This window comes from Natrix helvetica (assembly GCF_964273705.1).
Source record: "Natrix helvetica genome assembly, chromosome: 2".
Taxonomy (NCBI): domain Eukaryota; kingdom Metazoa; phylum Chordata; class Lepidosauria; order Squamata; family Natricidae; genus Natrix; species Natrix helvetica.
Window position 1 is genome coordinate 298,629,406 of NC_138552.1, and position 17,360 is coordinate 298,646,765.

The 17,360-nt window shown below is 48.4% G+C and overlaps 1 protein-coding gene across 2 annotated transcripts; it reads left to right on the plus strand.

The window, feature by feature from the left end:
- Positions 1 to 1,078: 1,078 nt before the first annotated feature.
- On the plus strand, positions 1,079 to 16,220 carry TLCD2 (TLC domain containing 2). 2 transcript variants are annotated; one of them, XR_014174681.1, is made up of 5 exons: positions 1,079 to 1,295; positions 1,378 to 1,460; positions 8,585 to 8,667; positions 9,944 to 10,509; positions 15,608 to 16,220. XR_014174681.1 is itself a non-coding variant. In XM_081944801.1 (4 exons), the coding sequence occupies exons 1-4, from the start codon at positions 1,123 to 1,125 to the stop codon at positions 10,298 to 10,300; spliced, it is 696 nt and encodes a 231-aa protein (XP_081800927.1). In that variant the 5' UTR covers positions 1,079 to 1,122; the 3' UTR covers positions 10,301 to 13,616. The 2 variants fall into 2 exon arrangements, 1 of the variants encoding a protein (XP_081800927.1); XM_081944801.1 differs by lacking the exon at positions 15,608 to 16,220 and having other exon boundaries at positions 9,944 to 13,616.
- Positions 16,221 to 17,360: the final 1,140 nt, after the last annotated feature.

The following is a 17,360-nucleotide window of genomic DNA, read 5'->3' on the forward strand; positions in this document are numbered from 1 at the left end:
CCCGACTCCGTCGGCGAGAATCCTGGCGACTCCCAGCCGAGGGGAGGGGGTAGGGCAGCGTTGGGACCCTGCCCATTTCAGCGAACTGGGGGCTGCAGGGACTGCACCGCAGAAGCGGGCGAGGAGACCACCTGGCGCTGCGCCTGAGGGTCCCCGTCCGGGCACTACCACCTGTTTCGGGGCAGCCGTGCCAGGCCTCTTCGGGCCAGCGCTGCCCTCTTTTCTGGGCTTCCCGCCGGCCAGACTCGCACGAGCCCCCGAGCGGGTAAAACGAAACCGGCACTGATGCCAACAAGTGAAGCTCTCTCTACCTAACTCCAAGCGGCAGCCGAAAGGCGTCGGGCGGCCGCGGAGCTGAGTCGGGCGGACTGGGACGGCGCTCAGGGCTCGGCGGTCCTGGGCAAAGGCAGCCGGTGGCACGGCTGACTTCAGCGGGCTGGCCAGCGAGTCCCCGGAGATCACGGGATGCCACAGCACCAGCTCGCTTTGGGGTGAGTCGCCGCCTGCAGACCCTGCCAACCTTGTCGGTTGAGCCCCCGCTAACCAGGCGGATTCCCGGCAGCGCAAAACTCTCCTCCCTCCTGGAACGCCGAAAGTTGCGCTTGAAATAGAGGCGGTCGCCGCGGCTCAGTCCCGTCCCCTGCTCCGAGTCTCCGTGCTCCCAAGGCTGCCCGCCCAGCCCGCAGGCCCGGCACTGGCCACCCTGCAGAAGCCACGAGGGTTGCCGAGCGGCGGGGCGCTCCCCAAGGCCGGGTCGGGCTCTCGCAACGGCCGCGGAGGTCCAACCCGCCGCCGTCGGCCTTTGGGGGTTTGGCGGCTGCTGAAGCTGCTCGGGGGCGCTGTGGGCAAAGCTCTCGGGGCACCAGTGCCGGGCCGTGGCTCTCTGTCCGAGGGGGGAGTGCGTCGCCATGGAGACGGGGCGGCCGCGGAGCCAATGGCGGCCGGGGCCGGGGGACGGTTTGTCCGCCGTCACACCCCGCGGCTCCTCCCGCTCCGCGATTGCCCCTTTCCCGCCGGACCCTCCGCGCTCTTGGCTCCCGGCTGCCCTCGGGCTTGCTGCGCTCCGCTCCGGGCGACGGCGAGTGGCGGGGCCGGCTGGCTCAGGGCTCCGGCAGCCCCGCCATGGATTTAGTGCTGCTGCTGGGGGGCTCGGTGGGCGCCTTTCGGCTGCTCAACACCGTCTTGGAGCGCCTGGTGCCGCCGCCCTCCCGGGCACAGCCCCTCCGCTGGAAGTGGCGCAATATTTGGACGTCGCTTGCCCACAGCTTGCTGAGCGGCTCCTGGGCCCTTCTCGGGTGGGTGGGGGGTCGCGGTCGGGGTGGGCAGGTGGAGCCGCGCCGGGCCAGCACTCACAGAGCCCCGCTTTCTCCCCTGCAGGTTCTACTTCTACCCCCCGATGGGCGAGGATCTCATCGACCAATTCTCGCCCTCCGCGCACTGCTTGCTGGGCATCTCCATCGGTAAGTGCCTCTCTCGCCCAGACCTTTCCCCGACCAGCCGCCCCGGCCCTCGAAGAGCAGAGCAGGGCGGAGGCAAGAAAGGAAAGCGCCGCTGCCGCCTGTTAGCTTCGGGGTGCTTGAAGAGGCTCCTGCGGCGCAGGGATAGAGGTGAAGCAGAGAAGCCCCCAACTCTGTCGCCAGCCGCACCCCTCTTTTCTCTCGCTTGATGGCGGGGGGGGGGCAACCCAGCTGCACGTTGGCGGCCCTGGAGTGCAGCCTCCTCCACGCTTCTGTGCTGGCATCTGGCGGAGGAGGGCACTGGTGCCAGGCGAGCCCCTCGCTGTTCCCTTCCTTGCATGTGACCGCGGGGGCGCACAATCGCTCCATTTTCCTGCTCCGTGGCAGCCGTTGCTGCCTGAGGCTGCCCTTGAGGGAAGCTTACAACTTGGTCTGCCCCCCCCCCGCCCCACTTAACTGCAACAAAGGAACGACAGAAAGGATTTTCTGTAAAGTTTACTCCTCCAAGTGGGTTGGATTGCGGTTCCCAGGAACTCTAGACAACATCTGGAGGGGCGTGATGGGGAAAGACATTCCCCCACTCCTCCAGAACAGCAGGTAGGGGTGTGCTGGGGCTAAATCACCAATTGCTCTTCCCGGTTGGAGGCTGGGTCTGGGTCTAGGTCTGGGTCTGGGCAATGGGGTGAGTGGGGATGGATATAGTCAGAGTGGTGACTTCCGGTGACTTAAGTCTGCCGTCTGCCGTACCTGTCTCTGGTGTTGCAAACTGATCCCTCAGCACGGGGATGGGGATTCCTAGGGAGCCCCAACTGTTAGCTCAGCCTCCGCTGGTCCCCACTTGTTGCTGTTCTGGGAGAGCCTGAAGGCCCTGCTTGAAAGGACAACTGACCAGCGTGGGAAGAGTTGCACTGAGAGCCCCACCCTGTCCCTTGCACTTCACCGTACACACACACACACACACGCACACACCAATCAGCTGAGCTGAGCCAGACATTCGCTCAAGGGTGCTGGGAGAGTGGGGAGGTCAGCTGAAGAGCCGGGTTTCCAGCAGTTCAAGCAGAGACGATTCATTCCTGGAGGTTTGCTGAGAGCCCCTTTTCCCTTTCAGGCTGGATACCCCGACATGGCGGCCAAGCTTAAAATACTTTCCCTCTTTAAAAGTTTTCCCTGCAGTCTTTCCCACACGTCCCTTTCCTTAGACAAATTGACAGAATTAGGGGCAGCCCAGGCTCTTCAATGACAACACCATCGGGTCCTTTAAGCAGACAAAATGACCACCTACTAATGGACATTTCTAGTGGTCAACTAGAGGCCTGGTTGGTGGCTGTTTGTGCGTATTTGGTTCCTAGCTAAATTTTCCTGGCTTTTGCTGGAGCCAGGTGGAATAAAACTTTAGTTTTTCCAAGTTAAAACTTTTTATTACTTTATTAGGAATAAAACTATTAAGGTGATGCTTCAAAATGTTTACAAACACACCAATGTGTATTTGTGCTAATGCAAACTTCTGTGTCTATTTTCAGGTTAACATTTGCATGTTAACTGTTACAAAAGGAATTTGAATCCCTATAGGATTAAGTTTGGGGTTAGGATTAAGTTAATCCCTCTAAAGCTGCTAGGGTTTTAAAAAGTCCCCCCCCCCCGTCCATTCGTCCATCCGTCCATCTCCCCCCACCCTTGGAGGAATGATTTCAAATGCATAGAAATAAAATCTTGTAGAAAAGGCCGGAAATGCAGGCTGTTGCTACATTTCAGGGGCTTCTTTTCCTCAATTCAACGTGCTGATTTTAAAATTCCACAAAATTTAAAGGCATCCTTAGGCTATTATTTATTACACAATGCACAAAATAGGGTTTGCTTCCCCAGTTCAGTGGAGCTTAGAGTTCAGTTCATCACTCCTTCAGTTCTGGTTTGAATCCGAGTGGAATTCAGCCAGTTCTGACAGGTTCTGGAGAACCGGTAGTGGAAATTTTGAGTAGTTCAGAGAACTGGCAAATAGGCTGGCTCTGCCCCCACTTCTTTTGTTGTCCTGAACAGAAGAATAGAGCTGGAAAGCAGGTTAGTGGAGTGGGGAGGGAATGGGGATTTTGCAATAAACTTCCTCTGCCATGCCAACCAAGCCACGCCCACCGAGCCACACCCACAGAACCAGTAGTAAAAAAAATGGAATCCCACCACTGGCTTGGATCCATATAGAATTAGGGATAGGTTTAGGCCAATTGCGTGCTTACGGTTGTTGCCCCTTTTCTGACGGGATTTGATTCAAGGTGTCCTGTGTGGTGGCCATCCTGACCTGGGGGCTCCAGCCTCAGGAGGGAGGGGCTGCTGTGCACAGAGAGCCAGACCAGTGATTGATGCCTGCACCCCCGTGGGATTTGCACCATTGCTTTATTTATATGCTGCCTTAACCATTTTTAAATAACTTAAAGTAGCCAAGATGGAGAAAGGGTGCCTTAGGTTGCTTTAGCCAGAGATCTCTCTGGAGAAAGGACCACAGGAACCTCTCCATCTGCTCGCTTGGTCCAGGCCACTGGCTCTCCAGACTGGACCTTTTCCTCCCTCCATTGTCATTCCTGCCAATCACACCTGTCCCAGGGTCTGCCAAACACTCTGCTGCTGCCGCCGCCCATGTGCCCAGCTTCTCTACCCTGTGCCAGCAGCTCTTAAACCTCTGTGGAGCAACGGCTTGCTCTAACCAGCCTCTATCCAATACTGCCTTTTTCAAGAAAACTTCCTAGTTTCCAACCATCTGTATTCATCTCTCTTTTCTATGCTGAGCCTGTCCTGGTGTGAGAAGGGGGCTTCTCCTTCTGCTGGCCCTAGGACCTCTTTTCCAGCAGCCCAGCTTCCTGGGACGAGTCAGTGAGGGCCAGCCGTGGGGCAGCTGTTTTATCACAGCCCAAAGTGCTGTATGCTTGCCTTGGCCTTCCCCACGGGGACCTTCCCCGTGGTTTCAAAAGCGCTTGTAAGATACTCCTTGCCTACTCTAGGTGCACTTCTCACTGGAGGGCCTTCAACTCCCCTCCCCCCACTCCAGTGATGTGCGGTGAGGTTTATGGCTGGTGAGGCACTGATCTCATCACAATCAGATTTACAAACATTAAAATCCTACAAATTATCTTATCCAATATTTGATTGGCAGCAGTTAAAGGGTTATGTTTAAGGTCTCATATCAGCATTCTTTACACATACTGTAGCACACAAAAAAGCACATTTGCCATCAGAGCAGATGTTGGGGAGGAGGGCAAGGAGGAAAAGGGTCCACTCCCTCTCCATCAGACCCCCAGGAAGGAAAGAAGGGAAGGGGGGAGGGAAAGGAAAGGAAATGGGAAAGAAGAAAAAGGAAAGGAAAGGAAAAAGGAAATAGGAAAGAAGGAAAGAAGAAAGGAAAGGATGAAGAAGGGAGGGAAAGGAAAGGGAAGGGAAAAGAAAAAAGAAGGGAAAGGAAATAAGAAAAGGAAAGGAAAAGAAAGGAAAAGAGAAAGGAAAGGAAAAGAGAAAGGAAAGGAGAAAGGAAATGGCAAAGAAGAAAGGAAAGGATGAAGAAAGGGAAAGGGAAGGGAAGGGAAAAGAAAAAAAAGAAGGGAAAGGAAATAAGGAAAGGAAAGGAAAAGAAAGGAAAGGAGAAAGGAAAGGAAAAGAGAAAGGAAAGGAAAAAGGAAAGAAAATGGCAAAGAAAAAAGGAAAGGATGAAGAAAGGAGGGGAAGGGAAGAGAAGGGAAAAGAAAAAAGAAGGGAAAGGAAAGAAGGAAAGGAAAGAAAGGAAAGGAGAAAGGGAAGGAAAAGAGAAAGGAAGAAGAAGGAGAAAGGGAAAGGAAAGAGTGGAATGGATTGGTACTGCTCAAAAATCAAGTCTCAAGATCTTGTTGACCACTTTGGCTCAGGCAGCCTAATTCCACGCTGCTTCCCTCTCTCCACAAAGGGAAGGGAGAAGTCGAAGCAATGCCTGAGAAACGCCGGATGTGCAGAGAAATGCAGGCTACAATCAGCGAATCACATTTTCCCAGGAACCAATGAAGCCCCAGAGGACCAATGGGAATTCTCCCTTCTGCAGCGTCATGAGTCTCTGGACAGTCTTTCTTGACTTCAGGAGAGAGTTGGAGGCAGAAAAAATGTGTGCCTCTCCTACCTCAGGATTTTTTAGGCTTTTAACCCTCACTTAACTCTGCTCGAGCGATCATAAAATGCCTTCGAAGTCAGATTAGACTAAGTGAGGCACACAGTTCTCCTGCCTCATAGTAGAGGGCGCTTTTTAGAGGCTTTTTTAAACAGTTAGGCAGTCATTCACGGTGAGGCAGCAGCTAGCTATCCTCACTTCAGCACTCGCCTTTTTCCTTTTACATCTTTTTTCCTTTTCATGATGACAGTGGTGAGGCTGTGCCTCCCCTGCCTCCCCTAACTGCACGTCACTGCCCCACTCCTCTACTGGCTGAGCAAAGGTGAGCCCAAGGGCTCTTCCCCCAGAGGCTCTTCTCATTGCTTAGATTTCCTTTGGGTGAACTAGGCTCTTTTTTGCACTTCCTTCGCAGGCAACCTCTTTGCTTGTGAGCTGCTGATTAATCCTCCATGGGCTCCTTCCCAGAGTCCAGATGTTGCCCTCACACTCAGAACCTGCGGGAGCCACTCCAGAGCAACCGTCTCCACTGCTTTTCATCTTTGCTCTCAGCCCTTGCTCCCCTGCCAATCTAGCCGCTGGTTCCAGAAAAGTTGCAGGCTCCCTTCTGCTCCCCTTCCTGGGAAGTCCCTTCTGGCAGCTCCCATCTCCTCTCTTACCTGTCAGCCACCTCCAGCACAGAGTGCAGCATCGTCCAGGCTCCATCGTGCCTCTCCCTTCTCTGCTTTTCCTGCCACTTTTTGTATTCTGTATCCAAGACCTATAATGCCACCCTCCAGATGCCTCTGGCATTTCCCCCTCTTGGCCTGGGTGCCCGTTGTCTTGTGCTAAGTCATCTGCCTTCCTTAAAAGGGAAGGTGTGGCCTTAAGCCAGGCCCAGCCATTTTCCTTAGAGCATAGAAGAATAACGCTGGAAGGGACCTCGGAGTTCTTCCAGTCCAACAAGCAGGGGACAATTTAAGACAAGTGGCTGTCCAATTTCTTCTTTAAAACCTGCAGTGTTGTGGTACCCACAGTTCTGGAGGGAAGCTCTTCCATTAGTCAATTGCTCTCGCCATTAGGAATGTCTTCAGCTAGGCATTTCAACCCAGGACACGTGTGACTTTGTACCTTCATTCCTAGAAGGATCCAGATGGGTTGAAGCTGGTTCAGAGAATGTCCCCTTGGGACAGGCCCTGTGAGGAGTAGCTGCTGGGGCTGGCCTTGTGGAACAAGCAGAAGGATCCGGGTGTTCCCGGGGGGTGGGGGCACGATGAAGCATGAGCTGGCAGTCTGCTGAAGCTGCCAAAGGAGCCAATGCAATCTTGGGTTGCCCCAACAGAGGAACATGGAAGAAGAACATGGGAAGTGATACAACTGTCGTGGTCTTCTGTGGCTGCAGTGCTTGGACTGTATCTGGATGCCGGGTCTCCTTTTGTTTGCCCAAATGCTACAAGAAGGGCGCTGGGCAATGGAAAGAGTGAATGGGCGGCCAAATCCCATGGAGAAGCTGTTTTTATGCTTAGGAAGAATGGAGACACAACAGACCCCACTTGAATGGCCACAATGGGAGGATCCCCTGCTTTTACTCTGCACACTCTCCAAGGGAAGGCTGAAAGCCAATGGGTTGAAGCTTTACAGAGATCCAACCTTGAAACCAGCAGGAATCTCCTGACTTCGAGTGCTCTGAAGCAATGACCAGCTGGCCTCCTGGAATTGTTCTCAGGCAACGACCAGGCTGCTGCCGTTTGTTTGCTCTGGGCCGGGGCTTGGGAAGGGAAGGCGTCCAGCACCCTTTCCAAGAGCTTGATTCGGTGTTCGATTTGGACCACAGAAAGGCGAGGGAGAAACTGGATAGCTGTGTTTGGGGGCATAGAAGAGTCCCGTAGAGAAGAGGGTCAGGATCTCTCGTCCATGGCTATAGTTGGTGGGGGTGTAGGGGGTTGCAGTTTCCTAGGTTTTGCTGAAATATTAGGAAAAACATATGGAAGATTTGTCTACTGAAAATCTCAATTTGCTAACTTGGGAAGTTTTTAAGAGCAGGCTGGGCAGCTGAATCTCATGGTCAGTTTCATCACGTTGTGATGATTTGGTGAAAGGTTGGCATGGTGTGTGAAGACACCCACAAGCTCTTTAGTCAACTTGAATAAGCACAGTGTGCAAAACCTACAGCCTGTCTGAGCACCCTAAGAAGTTACAATTCTCATCCGTTTGTTCCATTTAAATTGGAGTAAAAACAAAGGTCTTTTAAAGTAAAGCGAAAGCATAAAGTTTAAAGACATCTCAGCTTTTAAATCTTTATTTATTTATTTATTTATTCTTCGCACTTCTAGACCGCCCCCTCTCCCAAAGAGGACTCAGGGCGGTGTACAGTCCACACAGCAAATAACAGATAATAAATACAAATATAAATATAGATATAAATATACATATGGAGGAGGTTAAAAAATTAAAAGAACTGTACAGAAGAATATGAATATGGCTCTAAAAGCCCTAAAATCAATTAGATTTAAAACAATACCCTTAAAAAACCAGTTGAGAATATATTTCCAGGAGGTAACAGTTGTAACAATTCTAATTATGCCAGGCCAGCTAATCGAAACAGGTGAGTTTGATTCAACAGAAGATTTAAAGCAGCAACTTCCTGGCAAAAGAGCGGGATGAAGTGAGACCATAGCTGGGAGTCCACTTTCTGGGCCAGAGAGGACAAGGCCATTTGGGCAGCCTCCCCTTCTGATGATGCTTCCTGAGAGATTTGGCAGACAGTGAGGGTGGAATGGGGAAGGGGGGAAGAGCCAATCTGGACTTCATCCCAGCATCCAGCCCTAAAGATGAACCAGGAACGAAGATGGCCCAGCTCCTCTGCTTTCCCCACTCCCAATTCTGGGGGTGGCCCGATTCTGCTTGACCTTCCTGGTCACCCAGCTGGTCTGGAAAGTAACCCTGGAAGGAGAACCAGGTTCTGAGCCAGGACTTGTGAATCTGCGGCAGAGAGAACCGGCTGCTTGTTGATGGGATGTCTCTTCTTCTCTCACAGGGTATTTTGTGCAGGACTTCTTGGACATGGTATGTAATCAGAAGCTTCAGAAATGTTGGGAGCTGCTCTTCCATCACTTTGTGGTGAGTTACTGTCTCTCATGTTAAGAAGACGTGACTATTCCGGGCAAGGGGTGAGTTGAGAGGAGCAGCCAAGCTCTTGAGGGTGCAGGACGCCTGTGGCCGGGTGAGCTGGCAGAGAGGCCTCTTGGGGCTTGGGCTGGGCTCCTCCTGGGGAAGGAGACAGTTTTCTCCTCTTGGCTGAAGAAGGAGCATGGGACTCAGGGCACATGGCCGTAGCAAGGATGTCCCTGCAGGGGTCTCTAATACCGCCTGGCCCTGACTTGGTCTCCTAGCCGAAAGGGCAGGAGGCCTTTTGCTGTTTGCTGCCAGGCCCTTTCCTAGGCCACAGGGGTCCAACCTGTTTAGCCCAAATGACTGCTGCAACTGTGCCCACCTGCTGCCCACTGGCCATCTTACCAGGCAGGCTGGGCCATAGCAAGGAGGAAGGAATCCCCTTCATTCTGCCATAGTTCGTGTCGGTTGGGGTGCCAGCGCTTGGCCTCATTGCAGGAGAGGAGACACGAAGGCAGGAGGGTCTCTGAGCCTGTGCAGAGGGTGCCTTTGTGGCACCTGGTCAAGGGCCACCTGGGACTCCTGCAGGAAGGGAGCCGGTGTGCTTTTGAATCCCCAGCTTCAGTGGGGAACTGCCATCTCTCCTGATCTCTGGATGGCCCACGTCAGAATTAAATTTAGCAGAGGCCCAGACTGGCTTCCAACTTAAACACCTAAACTCCTTACAATCCTCCTTAAGCACATCTTGCAGGGTGGCAGGGGGAGGGGAAACAGGCTTGTTCTGCAGAAGCCGTTCAAGGAGAGCCCAGTCCTCAGCAATGGATGCTTTGAATTGGCTTCCCTGCCCACTCCTGTAAGTAGCTGGGGGCTAAGAGGTGGGAATGCATAGGGGAACCTGTATGTGCTTTCCATCAACCACAGAAAGTGGATGGGGGTCATGGCTGAAGAGGAGGGGGGAGGTGCTGTTTGAGAGGCTTCCGCTGTTAAGGCTTAGAACTAATTTTTAAAACTCTGGCTGAGGGTAGGAGGGCTGTAGGCATTGAGTACAGCCTTATCTGTCCTGCCCTCTGCCACGGAGCCCCTTTTCTGAGGTTTGTGGGGGCTGGCCTGGTCCATGGATCAGGAGGCGGGTCAGGCCGTGATCTTCCCTGTAGGAACAGCTGGAGAGCTGCCGACTGCTTCAGCAGTGATGATCTGTGGCAGCCGGATTCCTGCCGCTTCCGCCAGGAGGGTCGAGGGCTGGACGCTCCCGGGCAAAGAGCCAGCTCAGCCTGCTGTCTTCCAGGTGATTGCTTGCTTTGGCTTTGCTTTCCTGGTTCGTCGCTTTGTGGGTTTTGCAATGGTGGCTCTGCTGGTGGAGATCAACTCTGTCTTTCTGCACCTGCGGACGATCCTGAGGATGGCCGGCTTGGCCAACACTGCCTTCTTCCGCCTCGCCAGCCTCGTCAACCTTGGCACCTACCTGGTGTTCCGTATCCTGATCTTGGCCTGGATGAGCCGCTGGCTGGCCCTTAACCGGGAGAACGTCCCGGCAGTCCCCTATGCCATGGGCACAGTGGGCATGGCCATCATGCTGCCCATCAACATTGTCCTCTTCTACCGCCTGCTACGCAGCGACTTCCTCCCATCTCACAAGAAGTAACAGCTCGCCACCAGCAGGAAGGAGAGCCAGCCTGAACGAGGCAGAGGGCCCAAGCAGGCAGGGGGAGGGGGTTTCCCCCAGTGCCTCGAGAGCCCCTTTGCTGCTGAGCGATGCAGATGGGAGCAGGGCCAGCCTTCCCGGAGAGCCCTGTGGAACAGTGTCGTTGTGCTGTTTGGCGGGAAGGCTGGGAGCGATGACGACACAGCAAGGTGCGTTCTGCTTTGCCTTCCGTGAGGGAGGGGGCTTATTGAAATGACTTTGCCCTGTGCATCTGTGTTCTGACCTTTACTTCCGGTACCTGGTTTCCTGAACAAGGTGAGCCTCCTGGGAACAGGTGCTCTTCGCCTCACCCCTTCCCTTCCACCCCTGCCCCATGGCAATACCCGAGATGCTGCCAGGCCGTGGAAGGGTGTGGCAGAGAGACTGTCTCACCGTCCCCTCCCTGATGCCCATGGCGGAGTCTCTGGAGAATAGCATTTCGTAAGGAGCCTCCCTGGGAGTTGCTACCCCTTCCGTTCGGGGTTTTGATTGCTAACGCTCTGTAGGTAAATTTCACTAGTGCTGGTACAAAAGGGACCGGAACAGACCCGGGCCTTGGGAATCGTGGGAATGAAAAAAGAGCAAGGACAGATCACAGCCTCGGGGGGTTTGCTGGAAGCATCCCTGTCAACAGCCATTCCTCCTCTCTTCCCTCCCAAGAGTTACAAGCAGGCCCTGCAGCCCTTCCTTCCCTTTGAGCCGAGGAAGGCAGCATTCAAGGCTACTCAGGCATGTTTGCTGCTCTCAGCCTCTGTCAACTTCCGGCTACTCCAACGGAGCCAAAGGCTAGATTCCCAGGCCCGTCCCTGGAACTGCCACCCTGATGCCAACTGCCAGTGCCTTTTGCCCACTAAGTGCCCAGTAATTATCTCTAAACCTAGGATTACAAAACAGCTACCTGATTTTTTTCTTTGTGTAACAAGATGTTAGATGATGCGTGTGTACACACTAATAAACTTTAGTGAATACTAATTTTTTGGCCCTGCTTGTCAGGCAGACAGAGCCTCTGAGGTTGGCGGAGGGGAAGTCTTTGATATTAAAAGCAAGGAGTCTGATGGCAAAGCAGCTGCCCAGGGAGGGAACATACAGAGTTTGCACCATCCATACGAACAGACGTGGGGATGCCCAAAGGAGAGGTGGTAGAAGTACGTTCTGCCAGGAAAAAAACAAACCTCCTCCAAGAATGGCAGGGCCAGCTACTGTATATACACAGCGACCAGACCACACATTCATTCATGCGGACAATGTTATGTCTGCAAGCGATACTTGAACTTAAGGGCACTAAGGATTGCAGAGTCCAACAACAGAGCTACAAATATTCTCCTTTATTGGAATTGCTTTCTGCAACCGTGTCCAGATACATTTTACAAAGAAACTGTTGATGGTTTTCTGGCCGACGGATGGGAAGGACCTCCATCTCAGCCTCTTTGGGTCCGATGTCTCTGGCAGGGGATGGGGTGGAAAAGGTCCCCATCCCAGAAACGGGCCAGTCAATGCGTTCAGGAGGGCTGAAGGGATAGCAAAGCATAAAGCATTTCAGCCTCAATAACAGCGCTTTCTGAGCCTTGAGCATTTGTCTGGGTCAATAAATGCTCTGAGAGAGTATTTCATGCAGTCTATCAAAGCAATATATCAGAAACAGACAGCACAAATTATAGTTAATGGAAGCTTAACAGAATCTTTTAAGATTGAAAAAGGTACAAGACAGGGGTGTCCCCTATCTCCATTATTGTTTATTTTAACTCTGGAATTGTTATTGAATAGAATACGTGGGTCTGATGAACTACAAGGAATTAAGATTAGGAACTACGAATATAGAGTGAGAGCATTTGCGGATGACTTGGTTGTAACTTTAACTCAGCCCGGGGAATCATTTATAGGTCTAATGAATATAATTAACCAATATGGTCAAGTATCTGGGTTTAAAGTAAATCTAGGAAAGACAAAGATGATAGCTAAAAATATGACTACGAAAACAAAAAAAGAATTAGAAAGAGTAACAGGATGTGAGATAGTAAAAAAGGTTAAATACTTAGGAATTTGTATTACAACTTCAAATGGGAAACTATATAAGTATAACTATGAACTATTATGGCATAAAATACAGGGAGAATTGAGTAAATGGAAAAAACTACAATTGTCTTTGCTGGGAAGGATAGCAGCAGTTAAAATGAATGTCTTGCCCAAGTTTCTATTTCTTTTTCAAATGATACCAATACTTAAAAAAGACACAAATTTGGAAGAATGGCAAAAAGGCATTAACAGTTTTATCTGGGCTGGAAAGAAACCGAGAGTAAAACTTAAAATAATGCAAGATATACGTGAAAGAGGAGGCCTAAAAATGCCCAATTTAAAATTATACTATGAAGCAGCAGTTTTAGCAACAATCAGCGATTGGATCAACCTAACAGAGGATAGAATATTGAATATTGAGGGTTATGATTTGATATATGGCTGGCATGCCTACTTAATATATGACAAGAAGGTTGATAAGATCTTTAAAAGTCATATTTTAAGGAATGCCTTATTGCGTGTTTGGAAAAAATATCAATATAGGTTAAACAACAAAATACCTATGTGGGGAGTGCCTAGACATGCTATAGAGAATATAAGTATAGAACAAAAACAAGATCTAACTACATATGCAGAACTCCTTAGTATGGACAGAGGTGTGCCACAGCTGAAATCTCTGAATGTATTAAGAGACAAAAGGATAATTCAAACTTGGTTCCAGTATGGTCAGTTACAGGCTAGATGGAAAAAAGACCAGAAACTTGGTATTATCCAAAGTGAGGATAACTTGATAAAACAAATTAGGGATCAGGGCCCAATGCATATAAAAAGGTTGTATAATGTATTGATAGAAATAGATTCAGAAACAGAACTAGTTAAAGATTGTATGATAAAATGGGCACAAAATTTTGAGGAACCAATAATGATGGAAACATGGGAGGAGATTTGGGTAAGAAATGTAAAATTTACACAAGCCCAGAACGAGAGAAAATTTCTATAAGATGTTGTACAGATGGCATCTGGATCCAAAAAGGCTAGCCTGCATGTATCCGAACTTACAATCTAAATGTTGGAGATGTGATTATGTTAATGCCACGCACTACCATATATGGTGGACTTGTAAAAAAGTTAAAGCATTTTGGATAAAAATATGGTGGGTTATTCAAAATATGTTGAAAAAGAGGATAAAGTTTACACCCCAGTTGTTCTTTTTTTTTTTTTTTATTAAAAGAGTTTTGTACAAACAAATTTTCCCCCTTTTCACCCCCCCTCCACACAATATAAATCTCATACAAATGCTATACCCCCCCAACCCCCCCGCAAAAATTCACATTCAGATGTTATACCAAACACTTTACCCCCTCCTCTCCCCCCATCTTAAAATAGATTACTCATAACCCCTCTCCTCCCAACAAAAACTATATAAATTACTCTTAAATTAATAATAACACATTGATCATTTTCTAAGCTAATTTAACATCTATAACTCTTAATATAAATTTCTCCTAGCCTAACAATGTTTCATTAGTCCCATCTTCTAATTTATTCATACATATATATTGCCCCACCCTCCACCCTAACCCTCCCCCACAAACCCACCCCCCTGACTTCCGCTGTACCACTCTAACAATTCCAAACATCCCATATACTATTTACTCAGATCATCTATCGGTCTAAACATTCTTACCTAAAGGCTAGGTAATAACTCCTAGTCTGGTATTTATTCTGTATATAATCAATCCATTTTGCCCATTCCTGTGTGTAATCCTCCTGTTTCTGAGCTTTTAAGAAAGCTGAAATTTTTGCCATTTCAGCGAACCCCGCCACCTTCTGAATCCATTGATCAATTGTCGGCAAAAAATCTTTTTTCCAATGTTGCGCAATCAACAACCTAGCTGCTGTAACCATATACAAGGCCAATTTTGTTTCCCCTTTGGTAAAATCCTTAACTATACCCAATAAAAACATTTGTGGAGTGAATTGTATTCTTTTCTTAAATACATTCTGCATAACCCACCATATTTTTATCCAAAAAGCTTTAACCTTGTTACAAGTCCACCATACATGAAAAAAGGTAGCATCTAGACACCCGCATCTCCAACATTTTGGTTGAACATTTGGGTACATGCATGATAATTTTTTAGGATCTAAATACCATCTGTAAAACATTTTATAAAAATTCTCCCTTAAATTCTGTGACTGTGTAAATTTAACATTCTGAACCCATATTTTTTCCCACGTTTCCAACATAACCACTTCACCAAAATTCTGAGCCCATTTAATCATACAATCCTTAACCAATTCACTTTCTGAGTCTCTTTCTAACAGTACATTATATATTCTTTTAACTTGTTTTGGACCAGTCTCTTTTATCTGCTTAATCAGTTCCACTTCTTTATCCATAAAGCCGACCCTGCGATCTTCTTCCCATCTCTTCTGAAGCTGTATGTAATGTAACCAATTTAAAGTAATTCCTTCTTCCAACAGCTGTTCCAAAGTTTTTAACTTCCATTCGCCCCCATCAGCAATAAGCACATCTTTATATAAACACCCCCCGAGTGACTTAATATTCATAATCCCCATGGTGTCTGCAAGATCCAACCAAAGCGGTATTTTATAATCCCAATTGGGCCGGTGCTTCTTCCATATTCTCATCAAGGCACTACGGAGAACATGGTTGTTGAACACTTTATCCACCCTGTCTTCATAAAAAAGATATGCATGCCATCCCAGAACAAGATCATGGCCTTCTATATTGAGCAATTCCATTTTTGTTTTCCCGAACCAATCTGCTACATGCGTTAATACCGCAGCTTCATAATACAATCGAAGGTTTGGGAGTCTAAGGCCGCCTCTTTCACGTGTATCTTGCATAATCTTCATCTTTACTCTCGGTTTTTTCTCCTTCCAAACAAATTTATTTAATGTTGTTTGCCAATTTAACAAGGTTTTATCTGACTTGAGCACCGGAATCATCTGGAATAGAAAGATAAATCTAGGTAGAATGTTCATTTTAATTGCTGAGATCCTTCCAAGCAAAGACAATTGTAACTTTTTCCACGCTTCAAGATCTTTCTGTATCTTTTGCCACAACACTTCATAGTTATTTGAGAAAAGTTTTGTGTTTGATTCTGAAATTTGTATTCCTAAATATTTAACTTTAGAAACTATTTCAAAACCTGCTAAACTTACAAGTCTCTTTCTTTGAGTCTCTGTCATGTTTTTAACCATCATTTTCGTTTTGTTTTGATTTAGTCTAAACCCAGACACCATGCCAAATTCTATTATGATAGTTTTCATCTGGATTATTGATTTCAAAGGATGTGAAAGGGTAACAACCAGATCATCGGCAAATTGATTTCAAAGGATGTGAAAGGGTAACAACCAGATCAGTTGTTCTTGTTAGGCATAGTTTCAGACTGTACTGTTATAGAGACTAACCTGATTTTGAACCTAACGACGGCAGCAAGATTGTTGGTGGCGCAATACTGGAAGAAGGAAGAGTTGCCTACCATCCAAGAATGGACATTAAAAGTAGCAAACTTAGCTGAGATGGCCAAAATTTCAGCGTATTTGAAAGATCACTCGGATGAGAAGTACAAGCTGGATTGGATAAGATGGATTGACTACATTCAAAATAAATACCGGACTAAAAAATTTCAGTTAGCGTATGAATGAAGGCATAAAGGACATTACAATTTATTTAAAACTAGTTTAATAAAGAGGGAGTTAAAGCACAAGTATAGTAATAGGCGTATGGTTGTTAAATGTTTATACCCTGTATTTTGCTCTGGGAGGTCGGAGGGAGGGAGGGCGGGAAGAGGGAAGGGGTGATAATTGTAAAACTTATTGAAAATTTTAATTAAAAATAAATAAATAAATGCTCTGAGCCAGTTGCCATGCTATCCCTGGGCAGTATGCAGATCCAGCCAACTGGAAGCAAGAGGCGGAGAATAGGAGTTAATATAAATTAGAATTAGAATGAATATAGAATAGAACATAGAATGTCTTCTCCAAGGCCACCTGCTCAAGAGGAGAACCTATACTATTTCAGATGAATTGCTGTCCAGTCTCCTCTTAAAAACCTCCAGTGACGATGCACTTACTTCTGAAAGCGAGGGGTTCCACTGGTTAATTGTTCTCACTCTTTGTTTCTTGTCCTGCCCTCTGGTGCTTTGGAGAATAATTTGACCCCCTCTTCTTTATGGCAGCCCTTCAAATTTTGGAATACTGCTATCATGTCTCCCCTAGTTCTTCTGGACAAACCCAAATCCTGCAACGGTTCTTCATATGTTTTGATCATCTTAAGTTGCTTTTCTCTGAACTTTTTTCAGTCTCAACATTTGAGACACCACCACATTTTTTGTAATGTGACCAAACTGGATACAGGATTCCAGGCGTGGCCTTACTAAGGCTCGATAAAGTGGCACTAATACTTTACCTGATATTGATTCTATGCCTCTGTTTATGCAACCCAGGATCGTATTAGCCTTTTTGGCAGCTGCTCCACACAGCTGGCTCACGTTTAAGTGATTGTCCATTAGGAGACCATGGTACCTCGCAGTCACTGTTTTTGAGCCAGGTCTTGCCTAATCGGTACTTACACCCTTGATTTTTCCTACCTAAATATAAAACTTTGCTTGTCTCCACATTAAAATTCATTTTGTTGGATAGGGCCCAGTGTTCAGGTCTGTCCAGATCCATCTGGATCTTGAGCCTATCTTCTAGGGCTTTAGCTATTCCTGCCACCTTATTTTCATCGCAAATTTGGTAAGTTCCCTTTCTGATCCCTCATCTACCCTGAAGAGTCCTGGGCCTAAGACGGAGCCTCCTGGGGCCTCAAATGGCTTCCCTCCCCCCCGTAGGCACGCAGAGCTCCCGAGGGACTCCTCGTTGTGGGCGGTTTCTCAGGCAGCTGCGAATCCGCCTGGCGGTTGACGATGCCCGCCTTCCTCTTCCTGGCCAAGAAGCAGGTGGCGGCCCACTTTGCGCGAAGTCTTAAGCTCGC

Excerpts from the sequence above, each read along its gene's own strand:
- TLCD2 (XM_081944801.1), top strand. The coding sequence starts at position 1,123 with ATGGATTTAGTGCTGCTGCTGGGGGGCTCGGTGGGCGCCTTTCGGCTG. Across the intron at positions 1,461-8,584 it reads CTTGCTGGGCATCTCCATCG|GGTATTTTGTGCAGGACTTC; the intron begins GTAAGTGCCTCT and ends CTTCTCTCACAG. Across the intron at positions 8,668-9,943 it reads TGCTCTTCCATCACTTTGTG|GTGATTGCTTGCTTTGGCTT; the intron begins GTGAGTTACTGT and ends GCTGTCTTCCAG.